This window comes from Coturnix japonica, chromosome 1 (genome assembly GCF_054131305.1).
Source record: "Coturnix japonica strain WE chromosome 1, WE-NBRP24, whole genome shotgun sequence".
Taxonomy (NCBI): Eukaryota; Metazoa; Chordata; class Aves; order Galliformes; family Phasianidae; genus Coturnix; species Coturnix japonica.
Window position 1 is genome coordinate 5272412 of NC_140663.1, and position 19147 is coordinate 5291558.

General features: G+C 37.5%; 1 protein-coding gene across 11 annotated transcripts in view; it reads right to left on the bottom strand.

The window, feature by feature from the left end:
* Positions 1-19147, bottom strand: part of USP6NL (USP6 N-terminal like) — a 95108-nt gene that overhangs the window by 28060 nt on the left and 47901 nt on the right. For all 11 annotated transcript variants that reach the window (XR_014932961.1, XR_014932959.1, XR_014932960.1 and 8 more), the window contains 2 exons: positions 7407-7446; positions 2760-2840 (listed from right to left, as the gene is read on the bottom strand). Coding sequence is in view for 8 of the 11 variants with exons in the window: in XM_085512035.1 (XP_085368161.1) it covers positions 2760-2840; positions 7407-7446 (121 nt within the window). In the remaining 3 variants the exon portion in view is untranslated. The remainder of the gene's footprint in view (positions 1-2759; positions 2841-7406; positions 7447-19147) is intronic.

Consider the following 19147-nt stretch of genomic DNA (forward strand, 5'->3'; position numbering starts at 1 on the left):
ACACGTACAAACACATCAGTGCGCGAATATCTTCTCATTAATTCTCCTTGCAAAGTTAAGAAGGAAAGAATTAAGGAAGCAGCCTCCAGGCAGCTCTGCATAAGAGAATTAAAAGAAAACTGTATTCTGCAGTTAGGTATATGACAGCTTTGGATAATGTAATCAATAGCACAGATTCATTTATAGTATATGTATGATATGAACAGGTTCCTTCAAGCCCAAACTAACATAGTTATGAAGGCTCGTTACAAAAGGGCTTTCTGAAGTCCAATACTTTGTAATACCTGCTCCAACCCTGAGACCACTATTTTCTCTGCCTCTTCATCTCACAAGTATGCCATTTCCACAACCAAGCCAGTATTACAATTATAATCTGTAACTATAAAACTATTACTGTTCTTTTCATCGTTGCAGCAATGTTTCTTTCAGTGCCATTTCCAAATAGCTGTGATTTCAGGAGCAGTCTGACTGCACAGAAACCATGGGAATGTCAGGTGAAGTGAATCCTTTAATGACAGGCTGTTTGGGGTTATTTTCAGTAATTTGCTCCTCTAGTGTTAACCATGTTATCCAATCAAGTGAAGACAAAGCAAGAGTCAGGAACTGTTCTTGCAACTCACAACTTACTGCTTCTGCTCATCAAAAAAATGAGGCTGGAAATTGGTGCATTCTTCCAACATATTGAAGTAAAAACTGTCTTCATTTGCAAACTCTATACAATCATAAGAAAATCACTTTCCATAAAGAGAAGCAGCAAATAATGTCTGATTTTCCACTGCATGCTGGCTGGGAGGAGGGGTTTGATTCTATATTGTTTATGTTCTGATGCAAGAAAATAACAAAAATATCCCTGTTTGAAAATATCTCGTGTGCTTCATCAGGGCCCAACGACCAGTGAAAATTCCTAGCCTGAAGCAAACTTTATACCCTTCACAAACATACTGAATTATTCCTGCCACTATTTATAGTTCAGTCTATAATTTGTTACATGAACAATGAGCTCTTTCTGTTCAGCTGATCTGCTTTACCTTCCACATGCCTGGTGAAGAGGATCATTCAGTTAAATCAATGAACAACGGACTGATGTCACTGGCAGCTGAAAAGGAAGACCACTGCTTCTCCGACAATGCAGAGCTGTTTGTGTTTCCTGAAGGGTGGTATTTGACATACTCACTGCAAACTAGGTTGCTGTTCTACAGCTTTGTTTTTTGAGCATCCCTTTGATTTGCGAACATATCTTCAGATCAGTCAGTCACCTCAATAAAGAAACAAAGCCAGACCTGCTATGAACAGAAAGAATAAGAAAAGCTTTGGGAAAGAAGTTAACTTCTTATGCATTCGCTTTGGATTTAAAAAGTGATACCCTGAAAGACAGCAACAATTGCTTTTGGTATGTTTAAGAAAAGCAAAGGAAGGCACTTAATAGCCTCAAAAACAAAGGACTGCAGACATGAGTAGGGGACAAGTAAATTCCTTCCTGTCTCAATAGTACTATCTCCTATTTCTCTGCTTATCATTGTAACAGATATCCTTGTCTCAATCTATCCAACTGAAGTCTTTCCATTTTGCAAAGAATAACTTAGTGAAACAACTGGATGTAAGGGAGCAAGCTAACTCTGTAGCACATTCATCCAAGCAGTAACCTGGAATGTGGAAAAGTTATCCTCTGTCCTCAGCAAAACACAGGCAGATCAGCAGCGCCAGAATCTCCTCAACAAAATATAAGTTTAAACAGATCTAAGATGGCCAAGACTACATTTATTGCAAAGAAAATATGCACAAGCCCCACTTACCTTTTAAAGTGAGTAAAAACACTTGCTGCTTATTGGCATGCCTAGCATTGCTAGACTTCTGTTACCCCCAAACCATTACTTGTTGTCCAAGTAGGTTCAAAATAATTCTGTAACTAAAAATCTCCAAAGCAGTGCCAAGAGCCTTAACAGGTAATTCATTTACTTAAAAAATCACCTGTACCTTCACATAGAAAATCATTTTACTCCTTTTATCTGTTTATTTCTTTAAATCAAGAAATGTTGTAGCACTGTTGGGCATGGTTATATAGCTGTAAGCATATTTCAAGGATTTATCCCTGAATGATTCTTCCATATTGATCTCAAGACAAAAGCCCATCTAGCCAGCAGGTATTCTATTAAGAAGCAGATCCCATCCATACTATCAAAAAATGGCTTCTCTTGGAGACTATGAAGGGAGTTGCATGTTATATAATGAGGTAAAATAAAAATAAGGACTTATCCCATGGAGGACAAGGCACAGAAAAGCTTCCCGTACTTTCAACTTGAAAACTCACTCAATGAAATTCTCCTCTTAGCAAAGAAACCATGCGTTTTGTGATATTCTGAAGATATCTTTGCTGGCAAGCACGATAATTTAAACATCAAACTGTATGCCCCATGTTATGACTAATCAGTTTCCTTGGAGAGTTATTCAAGGCGGTTTCCACGGAACAGTGACTGCAAGCCATCCTAGGCTGTTCATCAGTAAACTCGGGTTGCAACAACATTAAGAAAAACAGAAAATAGAAACCACTTAAGATTAGTTAATAAAAAAAAAAAATCCTCAGATATAAGTACCTCAAAAGAACAGCTTTACATTTAAGTATGTTGAATGTATTATGGTTTTTTGGAAGAAAAAAACATTTTCCTTTCCATGTGTAATTTTTCTGATCAAATATAAACCTAACTTAAGGTTATACATTCATTCTAAAGTAATAACTAACAAAAAAGGATGCTTAACTTTACCTTTTCAGTATTCTTGTATTTTTCCCAGCTTTTCAGCATCTTAAGCCATTTTGTGGTTCTTTCAATTTCAAGGTGTTTTTGCTGAAAATAAATTACAGTATGTTAATCTTCTCAAAATGAACACAGTTGAAATTATTTATTTAATGTATTTCTGAAAACACTGAGAAAAAAAGTTAAGTGTAACATTTACAGAAGTTTCTTCTCTATAAATAATTAAAAAAAAAAAAGTCATTTTGATCTGTTTTCACACTGATTGATTTTTCAGGCAAATAATTTCTGTTGCAAACATTTTAAGTTTGCTGACTCTGCAGAGATATCTGTCCTTAAGCAGACTAACCTAACACACAATTAGCTACTGCTTTCCAGCAGCCATACAAACCATCCCTTCCTAAAAGGCACAACTTAAAAATGCACTATGTACCCTGAAAGAAACAAACTGGTTTACTTCCACTGATGCAGCAAACCAGTATATGTTGACCTCAGTAACAATTAATAAGCTTTAAATAAAGCATATGCATGAGTATATGCAAGAAAATGTATGGCAGCAAAAATGGGACTATTTCTGGTCTTGAAAAGCAATAAAGTTTTGCTATACTTCACTGTTGGAGGGATTACTGACAAGAATATTTCAGCAATAAAAGTATAAAATAATTTTAAAAATACTATATTTTCAAAATAAGCAGCTGAAGTAGAATAACATAATAAATGTGATTTTCACATTTCTATGTTCCACGTGGCTTTAAAAGCACAGGACAACGCTGTAACCTTAAGGATAGCTACACTTGCCATCAATTTCTTGAATATAGGAACCAAGCAAGCACTTGCAGTTAGCCATTTTAATTCCTGAATTCTGGCTTTTCAAAGTCACAAATGCACATTTAATTGGCTCTGACGATAAGATGATTCACAAAGCGGCACTTTTACAGCCATGTTCTACATGTTGTAAAGTAGATTTTGTATCTCTGATTCTCCTAGAAAACTATTATCTCTGTAATGGGGAGGAGGGGAGTGTTTGGGTTCTGTGGTTTTGTTTTCATAATGCTTTGAAGCTGAGGATCAACACTGAAAAAGCCAAAGCAGAAAGGTCATCTGTGTCTACTGCTTTCTCTTCAAACATGAACATAAGCAAATACTCAGGTTTTTCATAAAGGCCCGTCCCTCTACCTCCCACTTCAAATTCAGGTCTTGATAAAGACAGGGAAGATCTTCTGTTTCCTACAGGTAGTGATTAATGAATGTAAGAATATAAGTCTAATTTCAAAGCTCTGCAAGATTCTGGAAACTTATTTGCACTTTCATTAACTGTATCTGAAGTGCCGGGGAAAATAAACATGAAAATTAATACTTATTGTCTCAAGTGAATCATATTTCTGCTTCCAGCTTTTACTCCTTGTCGGATTTTATGCATTCTTTCTTAACAAGATAAGCACAGGAATTCTTTAATTCAGGGGCCCAAAGCATTGCACTGACAGAAGTGCAGCTCGGTAACTGCTTAGATCCATTCCAACTGTGATTCAGTCCATAAGGTGCACAGGAAAGAAGGGGTTTGGTTTGGTTGTTGTTGTTGTCCTTGAAAAGTTATTTTGAATTCAACCCATCTGACAGAAGCTTATGCTATTTGGAAGTAAGTGCTACTCCTATCTTAACCTTACTTATCCAACTCCTCATGTTGCAATCAATGGCCCATGTTCTTGTTCAGGTTCCACACCATATTTGGTAATTCCTAAACCACCTTTTAAACATATATGTTTACGTATGTGTGTGTATATGTATATATACACACATATATGTTCATATATATATTTAACTCTTAAGAAAGTGGTTGATTTTATTTTTAAGTAAGAAGGAAACAACAGATAAATGACTGCTTCCCAAATTTCTTAGGTTTCACATTATTGGCTCTGATTCCCCGCCACACATAGAACCTCCTTAAGAAACAAACATTTTCAACACCTCAGAAGCAGATGTTCTCCAAGAATAGTTTATTCTCCTGAAATAACACTGCTATTAAGTTAGAAAAGGTCTCTGCCCTCAACAGGTTTTTCAGATAATTGCTAAGAAAAATGAAACCCCATCTGCTCTGAAGTCTTTTTGTTTGTATGTTTGATCTACTTTCAAGATATCTGGTCTTTTGAGCCAGAAGCTCACTTCAATTGTATGTTTGTTCAAGCTTTTATGTCTCCTGTGTCAATTTATCCCAGTTCTCATGTGAACCTACTGCAGTCAAAACAGCAATTATTTCTGTGTTCAATTGTTGAACTCTTTTTTTTTCCAGTCAGAATTATGTTCACTTTCATGTTTAACAGGTGCAACACTGGAAACACGGATGGATCAGAGGCAGCTCATTGCAGAGTAGAGGGATGCTGCTGCTGCTCTTCTAGACAAATTCCACATGGTTGTCACAAAAATACATTTATATATATCCATTTATTGGTCTTCTGACTATTTTTTATACTTTGAAGCATTTTTGCCACTGGGACTAACAGAATCCTTAACTGTAAAAGAGAAGGTCTCTCACTCTGGTGTCAGTAAATAATTCAGTACAGAAAAGAAGAAGCATGAAGCTCTGTTGGCAGGTATCCACCTTGTGTGCAGCACTCTGCCTTCAGAGACAATAAAGTGTGCTACAGCCGAGGCTCACAGCAATGCCTCAGCAGAAGCTTCAGACAAAACCAGTCTGACAGAGACTCCAAATTTCCTGAGGTCTGTTTTCTGTCCACTTTTCTATTCTGGATCATCTCTCCTCCTTTAGTTTTATCGTAGCTGTACTGTGCAATATGAAGTTCATACTGTAAAGACAACTGCTTGATGCATTTAAGTTATCAAACATCCAGCAAGGTAAACAAACCATTGAAAATACTCTGTAGTCACAGCAAAAATGCCTGTGCAAACTTTGCTTGAGCTTTACATTAGAACACATATGAAAATAGACTCAAAATTCACAAGGATATCCAATGCTTTGCATAAGCTGCAAACTTCAAAGGGTGACTTAAGAAATTTTATTTTTAAATTCACAGTAAAATCAAAAGGAAAGCATATGTAATTCTGCCAAATATGTGACTTCAAAAGATCTTGCCTAGAAAGCTTCCAGTGTTAGCCTACATTAATGTGAAGCTTTCATTGTTCTGTAAACGGTATCCTGAAAACAGCAAAGACTCAATCACCACTGATAGAACTGATACACTAACACACTGATAAACCTCAAACCAGCAGAGGTCAGGATATCATCAGAAGTATAACCAGGAGTCTAACACAGGAATATGTAGGATAATAAAAGTAAACTAGATCTGCAATTTAACACTATTTCAATAAATACAGTTTCTACACTAAGATTTTGTCTGAGACAGCATGAATAAAGTATGAGACAAAGAACTGAAGCACCATTTTCATGCAATAAATTAAAGTTTACTACATAGTCACAGTGAAACAGAGCTCCAGAATACATATACCATAATAACTGCAAGTTGTCCAATGTTTACGCTCATAGGCTTGCTACCCTGCTGTGTCCACCGGATGGAAATGAAATTATATGTTGCTTGCTATGTTATTAAACATAATGGAACATGGAAAGAAAATGCAACTACTTCATGCTGCAAATGCAGAAATATATATGCGAACTGACACAAAACAGAAACTCAAAAGTTCACTTATTTGATGAGAAAGACTTCTTGCTAGCCCTGTACTGACTCCTTAGTTTCTGTGGAGAAGGAAATTGTATTTAAAACGCTGCTGTTAATATTCAGAGTTGAACCTCCTTAAGATGAGTCACTCTTCCACATCTCTCTTCCATGCACTCTACTGATTCGTGCAGCCAAAAGAGATAACTTTAAGCTCACAATTTTAAATATTTCAAGAGTTTTCTGATGATACAGAAGATTGGTATGGAACCGATAGTCTTGGAGACAAAAAGGGCCTGACAGAAAAGGTCAAACGTATTGAAAGGATCTCATCTGGGCCAATACAAGCAGAAATGCAGTTGCAGTGGTTTTAGTAAAAGATTTCCACATTATTAAAACATGAGTTCCTAAAATTGCCCTCCAGCATGCTCCAATAGCAAGAGGCTTTTTGAATGAGTGCCTGCATTGGCTGCTGGCATGTCTTAGAGTTGTAGAACACACCTGGCTTGTCAACTCAGCACTACAACGGAGCTCATCATACCGCAGTGAGTGACAGCCTGGTTATCCGTCACCATTTACCACAGGAGAAAAGCATGCTCCACTTGTCAGGGGAAAGCAGCAGGTGCCACCTCACCTGGACACTGCATCCACCCTGTGCTGCTGGTGACAGCCTGTGATACAAACAGGTCATCTCAACCCAGACACAGGCCTGCCAGCTCCGTCTCTTCCAGGACAGACCTGGGTGTGTTCTGTTAAACAGCTCTATTTGCTTTACAGAGTCATGAGATGGGTGAAGAAAGCCTATACCTTACTGCAATGAGTAATTAATTACACTATTGCATGGGATCCCAAGGGATCTGCGTGTTCGTTAATATGGCCTCAATGACCACATTCCTTCTGGGACTTGGAACACACATGTTTGGGAACGCAAATCGCTAAAACATTTCATCTCTTGATTTCACAATAATTCAGATTAAAAAGTCATAAATCTTTAAAAGTAAACAAAAAACCTGGAAGACACTGAACTTACTTTTTCTATTGCTGCATCATGGACAGGAAGCTCCTCTGGACTGAAAACAAAGAAAAAAAAATCATGTTACTCTGGGTTTATCTTGGCACAAAATCATTTTTCTATAGGCACTTACAAGTAATCATTTCCAGTAGCAATATGCTGTAGGGAGTAAAACAAGAACTTCCAACATCAGATCTCTATCACAACGGTATATGGAAACCTTTGGGATTTCATTTTTTAAACACAATAAAACTCACATTTTAAGTAAGAAAATGTAATTACTTAATATTAAACCTTCTAAATCAGAACAGACTGAATAAAAAGAAGCGTGGCCAGCAGGGCAAGGGAGGTGATCCTGCCCCTCTGCTCTGCACTGGTGAGGCTTCACCTGGAGTACTGCGTCCAGATGTGGAGTCCTCAGTGCAGGAGAGACATGGACATGTTGGAGTGCATACAGAGGAGGGCCACAAAAATGACCCAAGGGATGGAACAGCTCTCTTATAAGGACTGTTCAATCTGGAGAAGAGAAGGCTCTGGGGACACCTGAGAGCGGCCTTTCAGTATACAAAAGGGGGCTGAAAGAAGGGGACAGACTCTTAGCTGGGCCTGCTCTGATGGGACAATGGAAATGGTTTCAAACTGGAAGAGTGATTGAGATTTAGATTGGATGTAAGGAAGAAGTCTTCTACATCGAGAGCGATGAGACACACTGGCACAAGTTGCCCAAGGAGGTGGTGGATGCTTCATCTTTGGAAACACTCAGGGCCAGGATGGATGGGGCTCTGAGCATCTGATCTAACTGCAAGTGTCCCTGTTCAGCACAGGGAGGTTGGATCAGATGGCCTTTAATGGTCCCTTCCACCTCAAACAACACTATGATTCTATGAATAGCTTCAAGAGAAAACGACTTTACTAAAACAAACAATCTTTTTTCCTGTTAAAGCACCCCATACTGTACTACTGACATGAAACAAACTTTCTTTAAATGCACAAAGCAGTTTCAATGCTTCTTTAAATGAAGATTTTTCACGCTACTGCACACTGTATATTTTTACTTTAGAAATCCAGCCACTTCCAGAGTGAAGAATCCTAGCTCCACTCCACGTTTATTTGACCATACAACTGAAATACCCCTAAGAAAAGATCTCCTTCCTTACTACAGTACCATGTAAAAGGTGGAGACGCTTCATTTGATCTGGGAAACTTACCTTTTAGGTTTCAAAAAATGTAGATATCTCACTGATTAACAGACAGAAGGTAGTAAAAACACACTCCAACTTTTATTAGTAGGCATCTAATATTTTAAAACAGTTTTCCACTTCTAAGCGCAACTAAAAAGACAGGTTATGAAGTGAACCCTTGAAACGCAGCCTTTAAACACATACACTTTCAGATTCATTTAAATTCCATTCTGAGGGCTCTAACTTACGTTTTTCCTTATCAAAGAAAACTTATGTTTTTCATATCAAAAGTAACTGGGCCACTTTGATGCCAAATGAGACTTCCTTCCTTTGTATGCGTCATTTGCAGCTTCTGAAAGCACAGCAGCTCATCTAAGTAGCAAGGTTCCCTTTTTCTGCTCTACAGATCAGATAAATAAATAACTCCACAAAATCCTTCTTAAAAGGGCCTTAGAAGTGTTGTATGAAATTCTTCACAGAAAGAAGAAAAAATGAACAGTTCCTATTAAGTCTTAATATTTTTACTCACATCACCATAGCTATCTATGGTGAGGACACCAACACCCTCCAGTTTAGACCAGTATCAAATCTGTGCAGGTGTGGAAGAAAATAAATCCTTACCAGGAAAGACTACAATAGTGGAAATGGAAACTGAAATCCACCTTCTCTTCTTTGTCACTGCTGTTTGCACAAGAATGGTCTGATACAAAATGCTTATGTTATATTTCATCTCATTTATTTTGTTTAAAGACTTCAAAGATGCCATTTCAAAAGCAGAAGTTTTGTCTGAATCATTAAATACATTTGAATTACTTTGCCTAATAGAAAATCATGCTCCAATCAACACCTCTTTGGAGACATCCCCTCATTCACCCCCCAACTCTAAGCTTGCAGCACACACTTTAAGAACTAATTTAATAGCCAATATTATTGGCTCTGCTGCCAAATGATTGAAGTAACAAACTGAATGTAAGTCCTGCATTTGCCAAAGACCATCTAAAAAATCCCTGAAAAATAATAATAATTAGCAAAAGGGAAGAAAAAAAAAAAAATCAATTTGTAAATCTACTTCAGCTTTTTATTGGTTTGTTTTTAACTATGAAGATTACTAAGCCTTTCAAATTTTAAATGTTTGGTTCTTTAGCAATCCCTTCTTCTCTCCACACAGCAAATTTCTGAGCAGTCTCCCCAGCTGCATGCACTTGCACTTGGATTCAGTCTCTTAAGGTCCCTTCCAACTGAGCTATTCTATTCTGCTCCATCTCCCACAGAAGTGCCAGCCTCACTGCCACAGCATGGGGAGCATACAGTCACTGCATTCTTTGTGGCCCTGCAAGAGATCTCACAAGCACTTGGCTCCACACACAAGAGACTTTTTCTTTCCCAGTGCTGTCAGCAGCACATCAGACAGCAAAACTGATGGCTCTGTAGCTCCACAAGCTCCCACAAGGCACAGCTGAACTGGTACCACTTGACAGCTTATCTTCACATCTTCTAATCTGGCATGGAAACCCATCACGTGAAAGCTTAGTCAAATTTCATTTTCCTCACAAAGGAGCGGACAAGACACAATTTATTAAGGACACGTTCTCTGCCAATTTTGTGAATAACCACTGATGTACAAACAAAAGGCATCACTGCATGTACTGAGTAATGGAGGAAGAAGGCTCCTTTGTGCTGGGAAGCAGATACCTAACTGCCTTGCTCAATTATCCCAGCAGCAAATCGATGATAGCCTTGCTTGTTATTTCTATAGCTACAGAATAATCATAAAATCATTAAGGTTGGAAAAAGACCACTAAGATCATCTAGTACAACCATCAATCCATCCCCACCATAGAACCATGTCCCTCAGGGCCACATCTACGCCCTTCCTGAACACCTCCAGGGACGGTGACAATTTCATCTCAGAAAGAATGGTGTGGCTTTGGCACGGGATGCCCATGGATGTGTTGGAGTCACTGTCCCTGGAGGTATTCAAGAACCATGTGGATGTGGCGCTGATGGGCAAGGTTAGTGGGCATGGTGGGAATGGGTTGATGGTTGGACAGGATGATCTTAGTGGACTTTTCCAACTTTAATGATTAATTTAATCATATAATTCTATGATTAGTGAAGTACAGAGGAGAAAACCATAAACTTACTTTGTGATACTTTTGAATAGCAAGGAGAAAGGGAAGAATTCAGTTATTAAGAAAGGCCTGAGTATAAATGGAAGAATTTTGCTGTATAACTCAAATTGTTGGTTTACTAATTGATACAACATTTCAGAACTCAAATGTATTAGGAAAAAGTAAATCTGCCCAAGCATGAACAGTTATTAGACAGTCACAATTAGTCAAGAGTGAGATGTAGGAGCATATAGTACTATTAGACAAAAATTAATATCTTCATGTTGGGAAATGAATTCTGACTAGCTGTTCTCTTAGGTCTGCCTCTCCTTCAGCTTCCGATACAGTGCACATAAAACTGCCAAAGCAATAAATGATTTTATGAATACATAAAACAGTGCATTGCAATAGAATGCAACCTTATTCTATGTTTATACCTATCATTTCCACGTTATTGCCTTGTGTCATATATTATATCTATTGTATCTACATCAAAAGTTAGGTTATCTGTGTTCCACAGTCTTATATTAGGAAACATACATAAGTCCCTGAGAATCAACAGATACATAACGTTGTTACTTAGACTGATTATTTGCCTGTGTGCATGAAATTACTGCCACAAAATGGGCTACAAAGCAAACTATTTTCTGAAGTCAGCTTAAGAAAATAATTAACCATTATAAGTCCACATCAAACAATATTTCAATTTTACACCTTTCTTTAGATGCAGGATTTAATTATTCTACTCCTTAAAGCACAAAACTAAAGCACAATTCAGACGCACTGAATTCAAATCTTTCGGTCCTAACAAGTAAATTTTCAGATAAGTTCTGATTTCAAACAACTGATTTCATCTCCCAACCCTGAGATGGAAATGAGAGGTAACAGGATAATCTTCAAACCAACAACATGCAGAAAAATCTGAGAATATTAAAGAAAAAGCAAGCCATGTTTTAAACTAAATAATGAATTTTCCACAGATAAAACTCTCTGGATCCCTTCCTTTTTCCTTCCATTAGATATTTTATTTATATTACTTCCAGTTTTGACTGTGTGTCTACCAAAATAATTGGAGCTCTGCTACTTTTATCTTCCACTGAATTTCAGGAAATAACCTTTGCATAGTTTGGGGGTGGTGACTACAGCAGATTAAAAATCAGATTTCAGAAGTTATGTTAAAATTCATAAGCAAGCCAAGGCAATTAATGAATATACAGGGTAGGCCAGTGTGATATTCTGCAATATAATTATCAGGAAATATGCAAGAAATAATTCTGTGCTAGCAAAAGATTGGCTCAGATGTGATTTCGTGACCAGATTCTTGATACAATTGTTAGTTGTGGATCCTGTTGATGTTGCTGCCAATACACACAGTGCAATGCCATGAATATGTAGCCCCTATCCACAAGTCTGCAGTATTGCAGACTCTCAGAGATGAAAGATCAGATATACCAAATTCAATGAAATCTTAAAGTAGTGACTTTAAAAGTACCTTTCTGCTTGGGATGAAACACTACAAAGTTTTTGTTGCCAGTATAAAAATTGATCAATTTATAGCAAAAAAAAAAAGGTACCTGCATTCCCACTGCCATACACAGAATACATCCCTGTACCATCAGCAAAAGCTGTATATGTAAGCTTAAAGTTTTCCTGGTTTGGGATCAGAAGACCTTTGATGAAATCCATAATCCACATAATTGAGTACAGCAGTATCTGTAGTTATCTCTGATGCCATCTTAATTAAACACAAACACTGAGGTCAGAAAAGTCTTCTCAATCACATTCCAAGTATCCTTTAAAAAAAAGGCTGAAAGCTAAAAACCACTTTACAACACTAAAGTGGTTTAAAGACTGGTGAAAAAAATACAAATTTCTCTGCCTTGCTTCTGAATTGTACTCAATACACAAACACATAAACTCATTTTCCCTTTTAGCATATACATGCAGATTGCTTCTAAGTATTGCTTAAAGGGCAGTTACTGTATAGCTCATTTAAATTATGTATTAATAATTGCACAGGACTTACATTTTAGCAGCCTCATCTGAGCCAAAATTCACATGCTAAGCAAAGTACATTCCTATAAATTAAATACGGTGGTAGTCTTCCAGCAGTTGTACTTGGTGAAGTTTATTGCTTTATGTACCTGCACATGCTTCTCCCTATATAATTATCTTCTGCAGTTTAAAATTCCATGTTGGTGGGTTTGCCACTTGGGTCAAGATCAGCAGCACCTCTGCATTTTATAAAGCCCAACAACCTGTCATCCAGACCTCCCTGCAGCATTCTTAATAGTCAGTGTCAGTGAAGCACACTCAGGCTATTCCCTGCTTCCTTTAATAAATGCTAAATATAGGGGGAAGTAAGTATGGTGATAATGACTGTGCTAAACCCTTATGTTTTAGAGCTTAAGCAGTAGCTTAAAACCAATTCATACAACTTTATAATGTATTATATGAATTAAATCCCACATTACCATATTCAAAGAGGTGTGTTTTTTGCAATTCTGCTCTCTTACTCCCCTTCTCATAAAAACAAGTAAATGAATTCACAATATACAGTGGGCAATCTTTCACTGGAATCAGAAAACAGAAGCTGCTAACAAAACCACGCTGTTTGTACATAGATGGCAGATTAATCCTGCAGCTTTCTTTCGTGTTTGCAATTATATCTGCCAGGTTGCATTCACTTCACTCCCTTCTGAATCTTCAGAGAATTGTGGAAGTGACAGCCTGCACTAACTCAATTCAAGGCAAGGATTTAAAATTCTAATTTCAACTCCAAGTCTTAAGAATAAACAGAAATAATGAGCACATTTGTGATACAGTTTTATGGGGGAAAAAAAAAACCACACTGTTCAAAAAGCTGAAAAGTAAATAAACATTCCTTGTTTCCTTGCCAATCACCTACACGCAAAGCAGCAACCACATACCAGATTGCCATCTTGATAACAGAAAGGAAAAAAATACACAACTTTTCAATCTTCCTTGAAAAAGCAAAAACAACAACAAAACACATTCACTAAGATGAACCTCAAAATAACGGTCCAAATGCATGCAAGAACTTAGCGGTAACTTCTAAACACAAACATATTAAAATGCTATTGCAACACAAAGAATGAGGGCATAGGCAAAGTTGTCCATTTTCCAGTGGAAGTTCAAATTAGAATCCAAAAATATGACTGAGAAAGATGCACAGAAATTCTACTGTTCTCCTTTTGGGTCAAGGAACGCAAATCCAGTAGTTAAGAGCTTCAGTGCTGTTCCAGTTACAGATAGTTGACTGCTTCTCTGCGAGGCTCACAAATGATCACCTGGGAGAGAAAGCCCACTTTCCCCTCACCTCTCTCCTAGGTCAGTTCTATACATTTCCATGGAACAAATTTTGAATAAATGATAAAATTATAGAATGGCCTGGGTTGAAAAGGACCACAATGATCATCCAGTTTCAACCCCCTCTGTTACGTGCAGGGTCACCAACCACAAGTCCAGGCTTCCCAGAGTCACATCCAGCCTGGCCTTCAATGCCTGCAGGGATGGAGCATCCACAGCCTCCTTGGGCAACCTGTTCCAGTGCGTCACCACCCTGTGTGTGAAAAACTTCCTCCTACTATCTAAACTAAACCTCCCCTGTCTCAGTTCAAAACCATTCCCCCTCATCCTATCACTATTCACTCTCATAACAGCCATGGACCCTCCTATTTATAAGCTCCCTTCAAGTACTGGAAGGCCGCAATGAGGTCTCCCTGGAGCCTTCTCCAGACTAACCAAGCTCCGTTCCCTCAACCTTTCTTCTTAGGAAGAAATATTCATCAGACAAAAAAAGATTCAACCTTTAAAAAAAAAGCATGAGAAAAAGTGCACAGCAAAAGCATTGAAGTGTTCTTCATAGTAACCACAAATCTTAAAGCAATGCTTTTGACCATGATATTGCAAAACATGGCACTGACTGAAGATGACCATTTCTGCACAATGCTATACACACACTGAACTTCCAGAAATGATTCCAAATGCATCAATGGCATAAAAAGAGGTCACGGTGCAACCGTGAATGGACACTGGAGATCATGTCCATCACATCTCTTACAGAGCTGTAAGCTCAGTGTGCTGCTCAGCTGCCAGATCTTTTTAAGTAACATTACTGACTTACTCAGGTCTCTGACACGGCCCCATCACTCTGCAGCTGTATAGCATGTAAAGATCCACTTCAACTTATCAGGTGTTCCATAACTGATAAATGGTACCAAGTCCCAAATCTGTAAGATTTCCTCATTAATGTTAACTACATATCTATTTTAAAATTCTGTCATGTTTTCAAGCCAGTTAACATATGGAAACACCACTAGTGTATTATTTTAGAAGGAGCTCCCTGTGAAAGAAAACAAGGGAAAAATATGTATTGGTTTTGCCTAATGCTTGGAAGATTAATCTAAATATAGCATTCTGAATCTCAGTTACCAAACTCAATAAAACTCCATTTCTCTCCTTAAATAAAAAAAGAAAGTCCTCAGTGTACATCAGGGCAAAAGGGGAAGAAGTTGATTTAAACAGCAAGTCCTCAACATCTTGATTAGCAATGAATATTCCAGGGCAAAACCAGTCCAGGGAAATGGAGCACATATTAGAGAGGAATCCATCGTACTCAATGCAAGACTATAGTAGAGTTTTCATGTGGTCTATAAAGATTTACTATGGAGAAAATTTACAGACAAAATGAGGTATATTCTTCTGTTTAGTAGAAATCAGCAGAAATGTTACTTTAACATTTGATACTTGAATGTTTTTATTTTAGCTTTTTAATAGCAATTTGTCTTTGCCAATAGGCTGAATCCATCACAGCTCCTTCCCAGCAGAGGTAAGGGTACAGCCACTGCCCTAACAAAGGTGGGTCTGAGCCCAGCTCAGTTGCTGGGAAGGGGAGAACAGAACAACGCAAGTCCCTGATGAATGACCACAGCATGTAGAACAAAAGAACATTTGCATTTATAATTGAAATGCTAAGAATAAATATTTCATTGCTTTTCTAATGCACCACTGCATTAATTGATGAGTTTGGCAGTACTGACTGTGCCTAGAGAATTAAGGATACCGGCTGCGTGTCAGTAGGAACAGTACTTTTCTAACCTTCCTAACAACCTCAGTACAATCTGGTTAAGCCTTATGCAAACTAAAAAATACATTAAAAAAATCTCTACTTTTTGACTACTTATTTCATTATTGCCAATTATATTATATATATTATTATATATATATAATATATATATATATTATAATATATATTATATATATTGCCATGTTTCTCTGATTTCCATTCCCCAGAATGTTTTGGCATCTCAGTAACTCTTATTTTTTGCTGCTGAAAATAGCTGGTGACCTGGCCTTAAACCCCTTATCTGAAGACACTTCACCTGTGTACCTACTCAAATCAGCAGGGTCTGAGAGCTGTTCTGGAACATGATGTTCTACAAACACACTGTAACAGCTATTAAGGAATGCATGGAGAATATTTTAGAGACATAGTATTATTTTCCAGTGAAGCTCAGTATAAATGGCCAAGGACTTGAAAGACATTAACTTGTTGCTCATCCTATTACTCCCTCTTGAAAAGTTAGGGAGAAAAACAACAGTAACAGCAACAACAAAATATCGATAGCTTCATTTGGAGACATTTAATGGAGTTTCTCAGAGTTCTTCATTCAGCTCTTAATTTCTTTGCTCTGCCACCTCCTTTTTGCAGCATGCCATAGAAATGCATTGCAGAGCTAATAAAAACGTAGTGCAATTGAAGAATTGAGTTTGATGGAAAAGAGCAGGTAAGCTACATAATCTTAGTGAAAGAAAGAATGAATTCCGCTATTTGAGATTATTGTGCTGCCAGACGCACATTTCCAGCATTAGCACACTCTTTGGAAAGTCAGCTCAAAGCTTTACTGGACCCACGGGACAAAGAATAAAAGTATGAGTCAGATTTTCAGCTGCTGTAAATTGGTACAATTCCATGAAAGCCACTGTGGAGCTACTGCAAAAGTAGCACAAGAACCTGACTCAAACTATTAAGAGGGCTTTATGATCAAAGGGGGAAGAAAAAGAAGTGTATTTTCTACCATTAAGGCTTTTATTGTACTCGTTATCCTTTGCTAGGAAAAAAAGTACTAAGCAGAATAAACCTCAAATCTACCCTACATCACTATAAGGGTCCCTGCAGCATTGATCAGGCCACACAGACATCCTCAACTTCTATCTATTGAAGAGTGAGGAAGATAAAAACCTGTCTAACCTAAATCAATCAAGTTACAGCAACAGTGAATATTAACAGGTTTTATGGTCTAAGACATTTATCAATGCAAATTAATTTGCTAAAATCTTAAAATAATTTGTATTATGTGGGTTAAAGGAAGGAAGAGTCTTTAAAATAATTCATTTTCTTTTGTGTTGTGACAGCTTATGCTTTTCACAGCTCATTATCAGAAGAGCAACAGGACCAATGAACAACAAAAAGGTTTCTGAAAAATCTACAGTGATAAAACTGTTTTTACTCCTGTTATTTCCAATTTGTGCCTTAAGATCTAACTTACTATTACGCTTTCCACAGTGCTAGTTGACATATTAGTCATCATTTTGTTCACCAACTTGGTTTAGTAAAAAGCAGCCTTGAGTTGTATATGCACTAAATGCCACAAAGTAATGACGGTTTTCTTGCCAAGAATGAAAGAAGTGCAGAGTCTTTAAGAGCTTCCTGATAAAAGACAATGGTAATACATAGAGACAGATACATAAAAGAATCAAAAGAATATACACACAAGCCTGCTAATACATACAAGACTGAATAATATAAATTGTAACTGCTTGCTAAAAACACGTGATTTTTTTTTATTATACCTTTGACTTTGTTGACTTTAATCTTTCATGTCACCCTAGGAAGATGTGAGGCTGCTGCATTCACCCTACTCTGACTTTTGGCCTGGAGCTGAAAGGCTCAAAACATGATCAGCTACTGCAGGAACCGGGGGGTTGAGCTTTGGAGTTGCAATATGCTGCTTTCAGCTTCTCTCCTATTTTGAGAGCAAGCACAAAGTTCAGACATTTTGCAAACCCCGGTTAGTCAATGCTCACAAGACCATTAACCTTAACGTAATACAAGAAATAAAACAAAAGAAATTAAGTTATTTCATCGTTTTAGCTAGTTTGAGAGCTTTGCAAAAAGTAAATAGGAGAATACATTCACAAAAACAGATGTTTACTTATTTCTTTTAAATGTTCTTAAGAGTGATAGAGGATTCACCATTGCCTCATGAACACCATATTAGTTCTCTTTCTTAATTTAAGCATCCCAAAGCAGTAAGAAATGACCTGAAGAATTCAAGGAGGAGGAAGGGGGAAATCCTAGATCCCAAAGCATTACTGGAATGTCTGCTATTCACCTCTAAACAGGAAGAACTTCTTTTCAGTTCTTTATTGAAGCTATTACCCTCTCAATGATTGCAAAAAGCAAATGGAAGAAGTATGTGTGAGGTGATGTTTCTGTGACAGAAGAGATCAGAGTGAAAAGACTAAGAATACTTTAATGTCTAGCCAGATTACAAGATAATAGAGAAAGGAATTACTTTTTCTGCTGGCTGCATGGTGTCTGGAGCTTGGTTTCCTGGGGCTGAGTTCTTGTTTATGTTTTCTGTTCAATCTTTTTCTTATTTTCTCTTAATTGCTAAGCTCTGGTCCCTTAATTTCATACTTCATATACAATTAATTTTTTCCTACTAAATCTAGAGATCAATAATCACATTCCGGCACACAGTTGATCCAAAATCCACAACATATCCCATGACAAATATATGTACGTGTGTGTATATATGTATATATATGACACAACCTTCTTCTATTCCATTTCCAGGGCTTGTGTGTGAATACCTGTGAAGACACATGAGATGTTTTCTCCCCTTCCTAAACTACTTCCTTGAAAAAGACATAGATTGGAGTCTAAGGTTTATCTGAGTACTGAGGTGGTCTCTTGAGACAGTATGCTAGATTTGTATTCCAACCACAAGTACAGAACAAAATATCAGTCAGATACAATCTCAAGCACAAGTTTTATAGCCAAGAATATCCAGTATTATCTAAAGACTGGCAGACTGCATATAGAAACACTGGTGCTAGACTTCTTGGAGGAAAAAAGTTCTTTTTATGAATGACTGGTATTTTTCACGACAGTCCTCCTGTTCAGCATTCTGGCACAGTTAACATGAAATCAGGAGTCTAGGAGAATTTACAGAATGGGGACTGTGGCTGCAGTTTTTTGGAGTAGTCCTTCTAGGATTACAAGCAACCAGATCACACCTAAAAGAAATGTACTGGTCTGTTCTCTCAAGACTAAGATAAGCTCCCTGACACAAGTTTCCATAGACAAACATGATGTACCTGAACAATGAAGCTGCAGTTGGCACCAATCCACGTACACCAGATGACACTGAGAAAG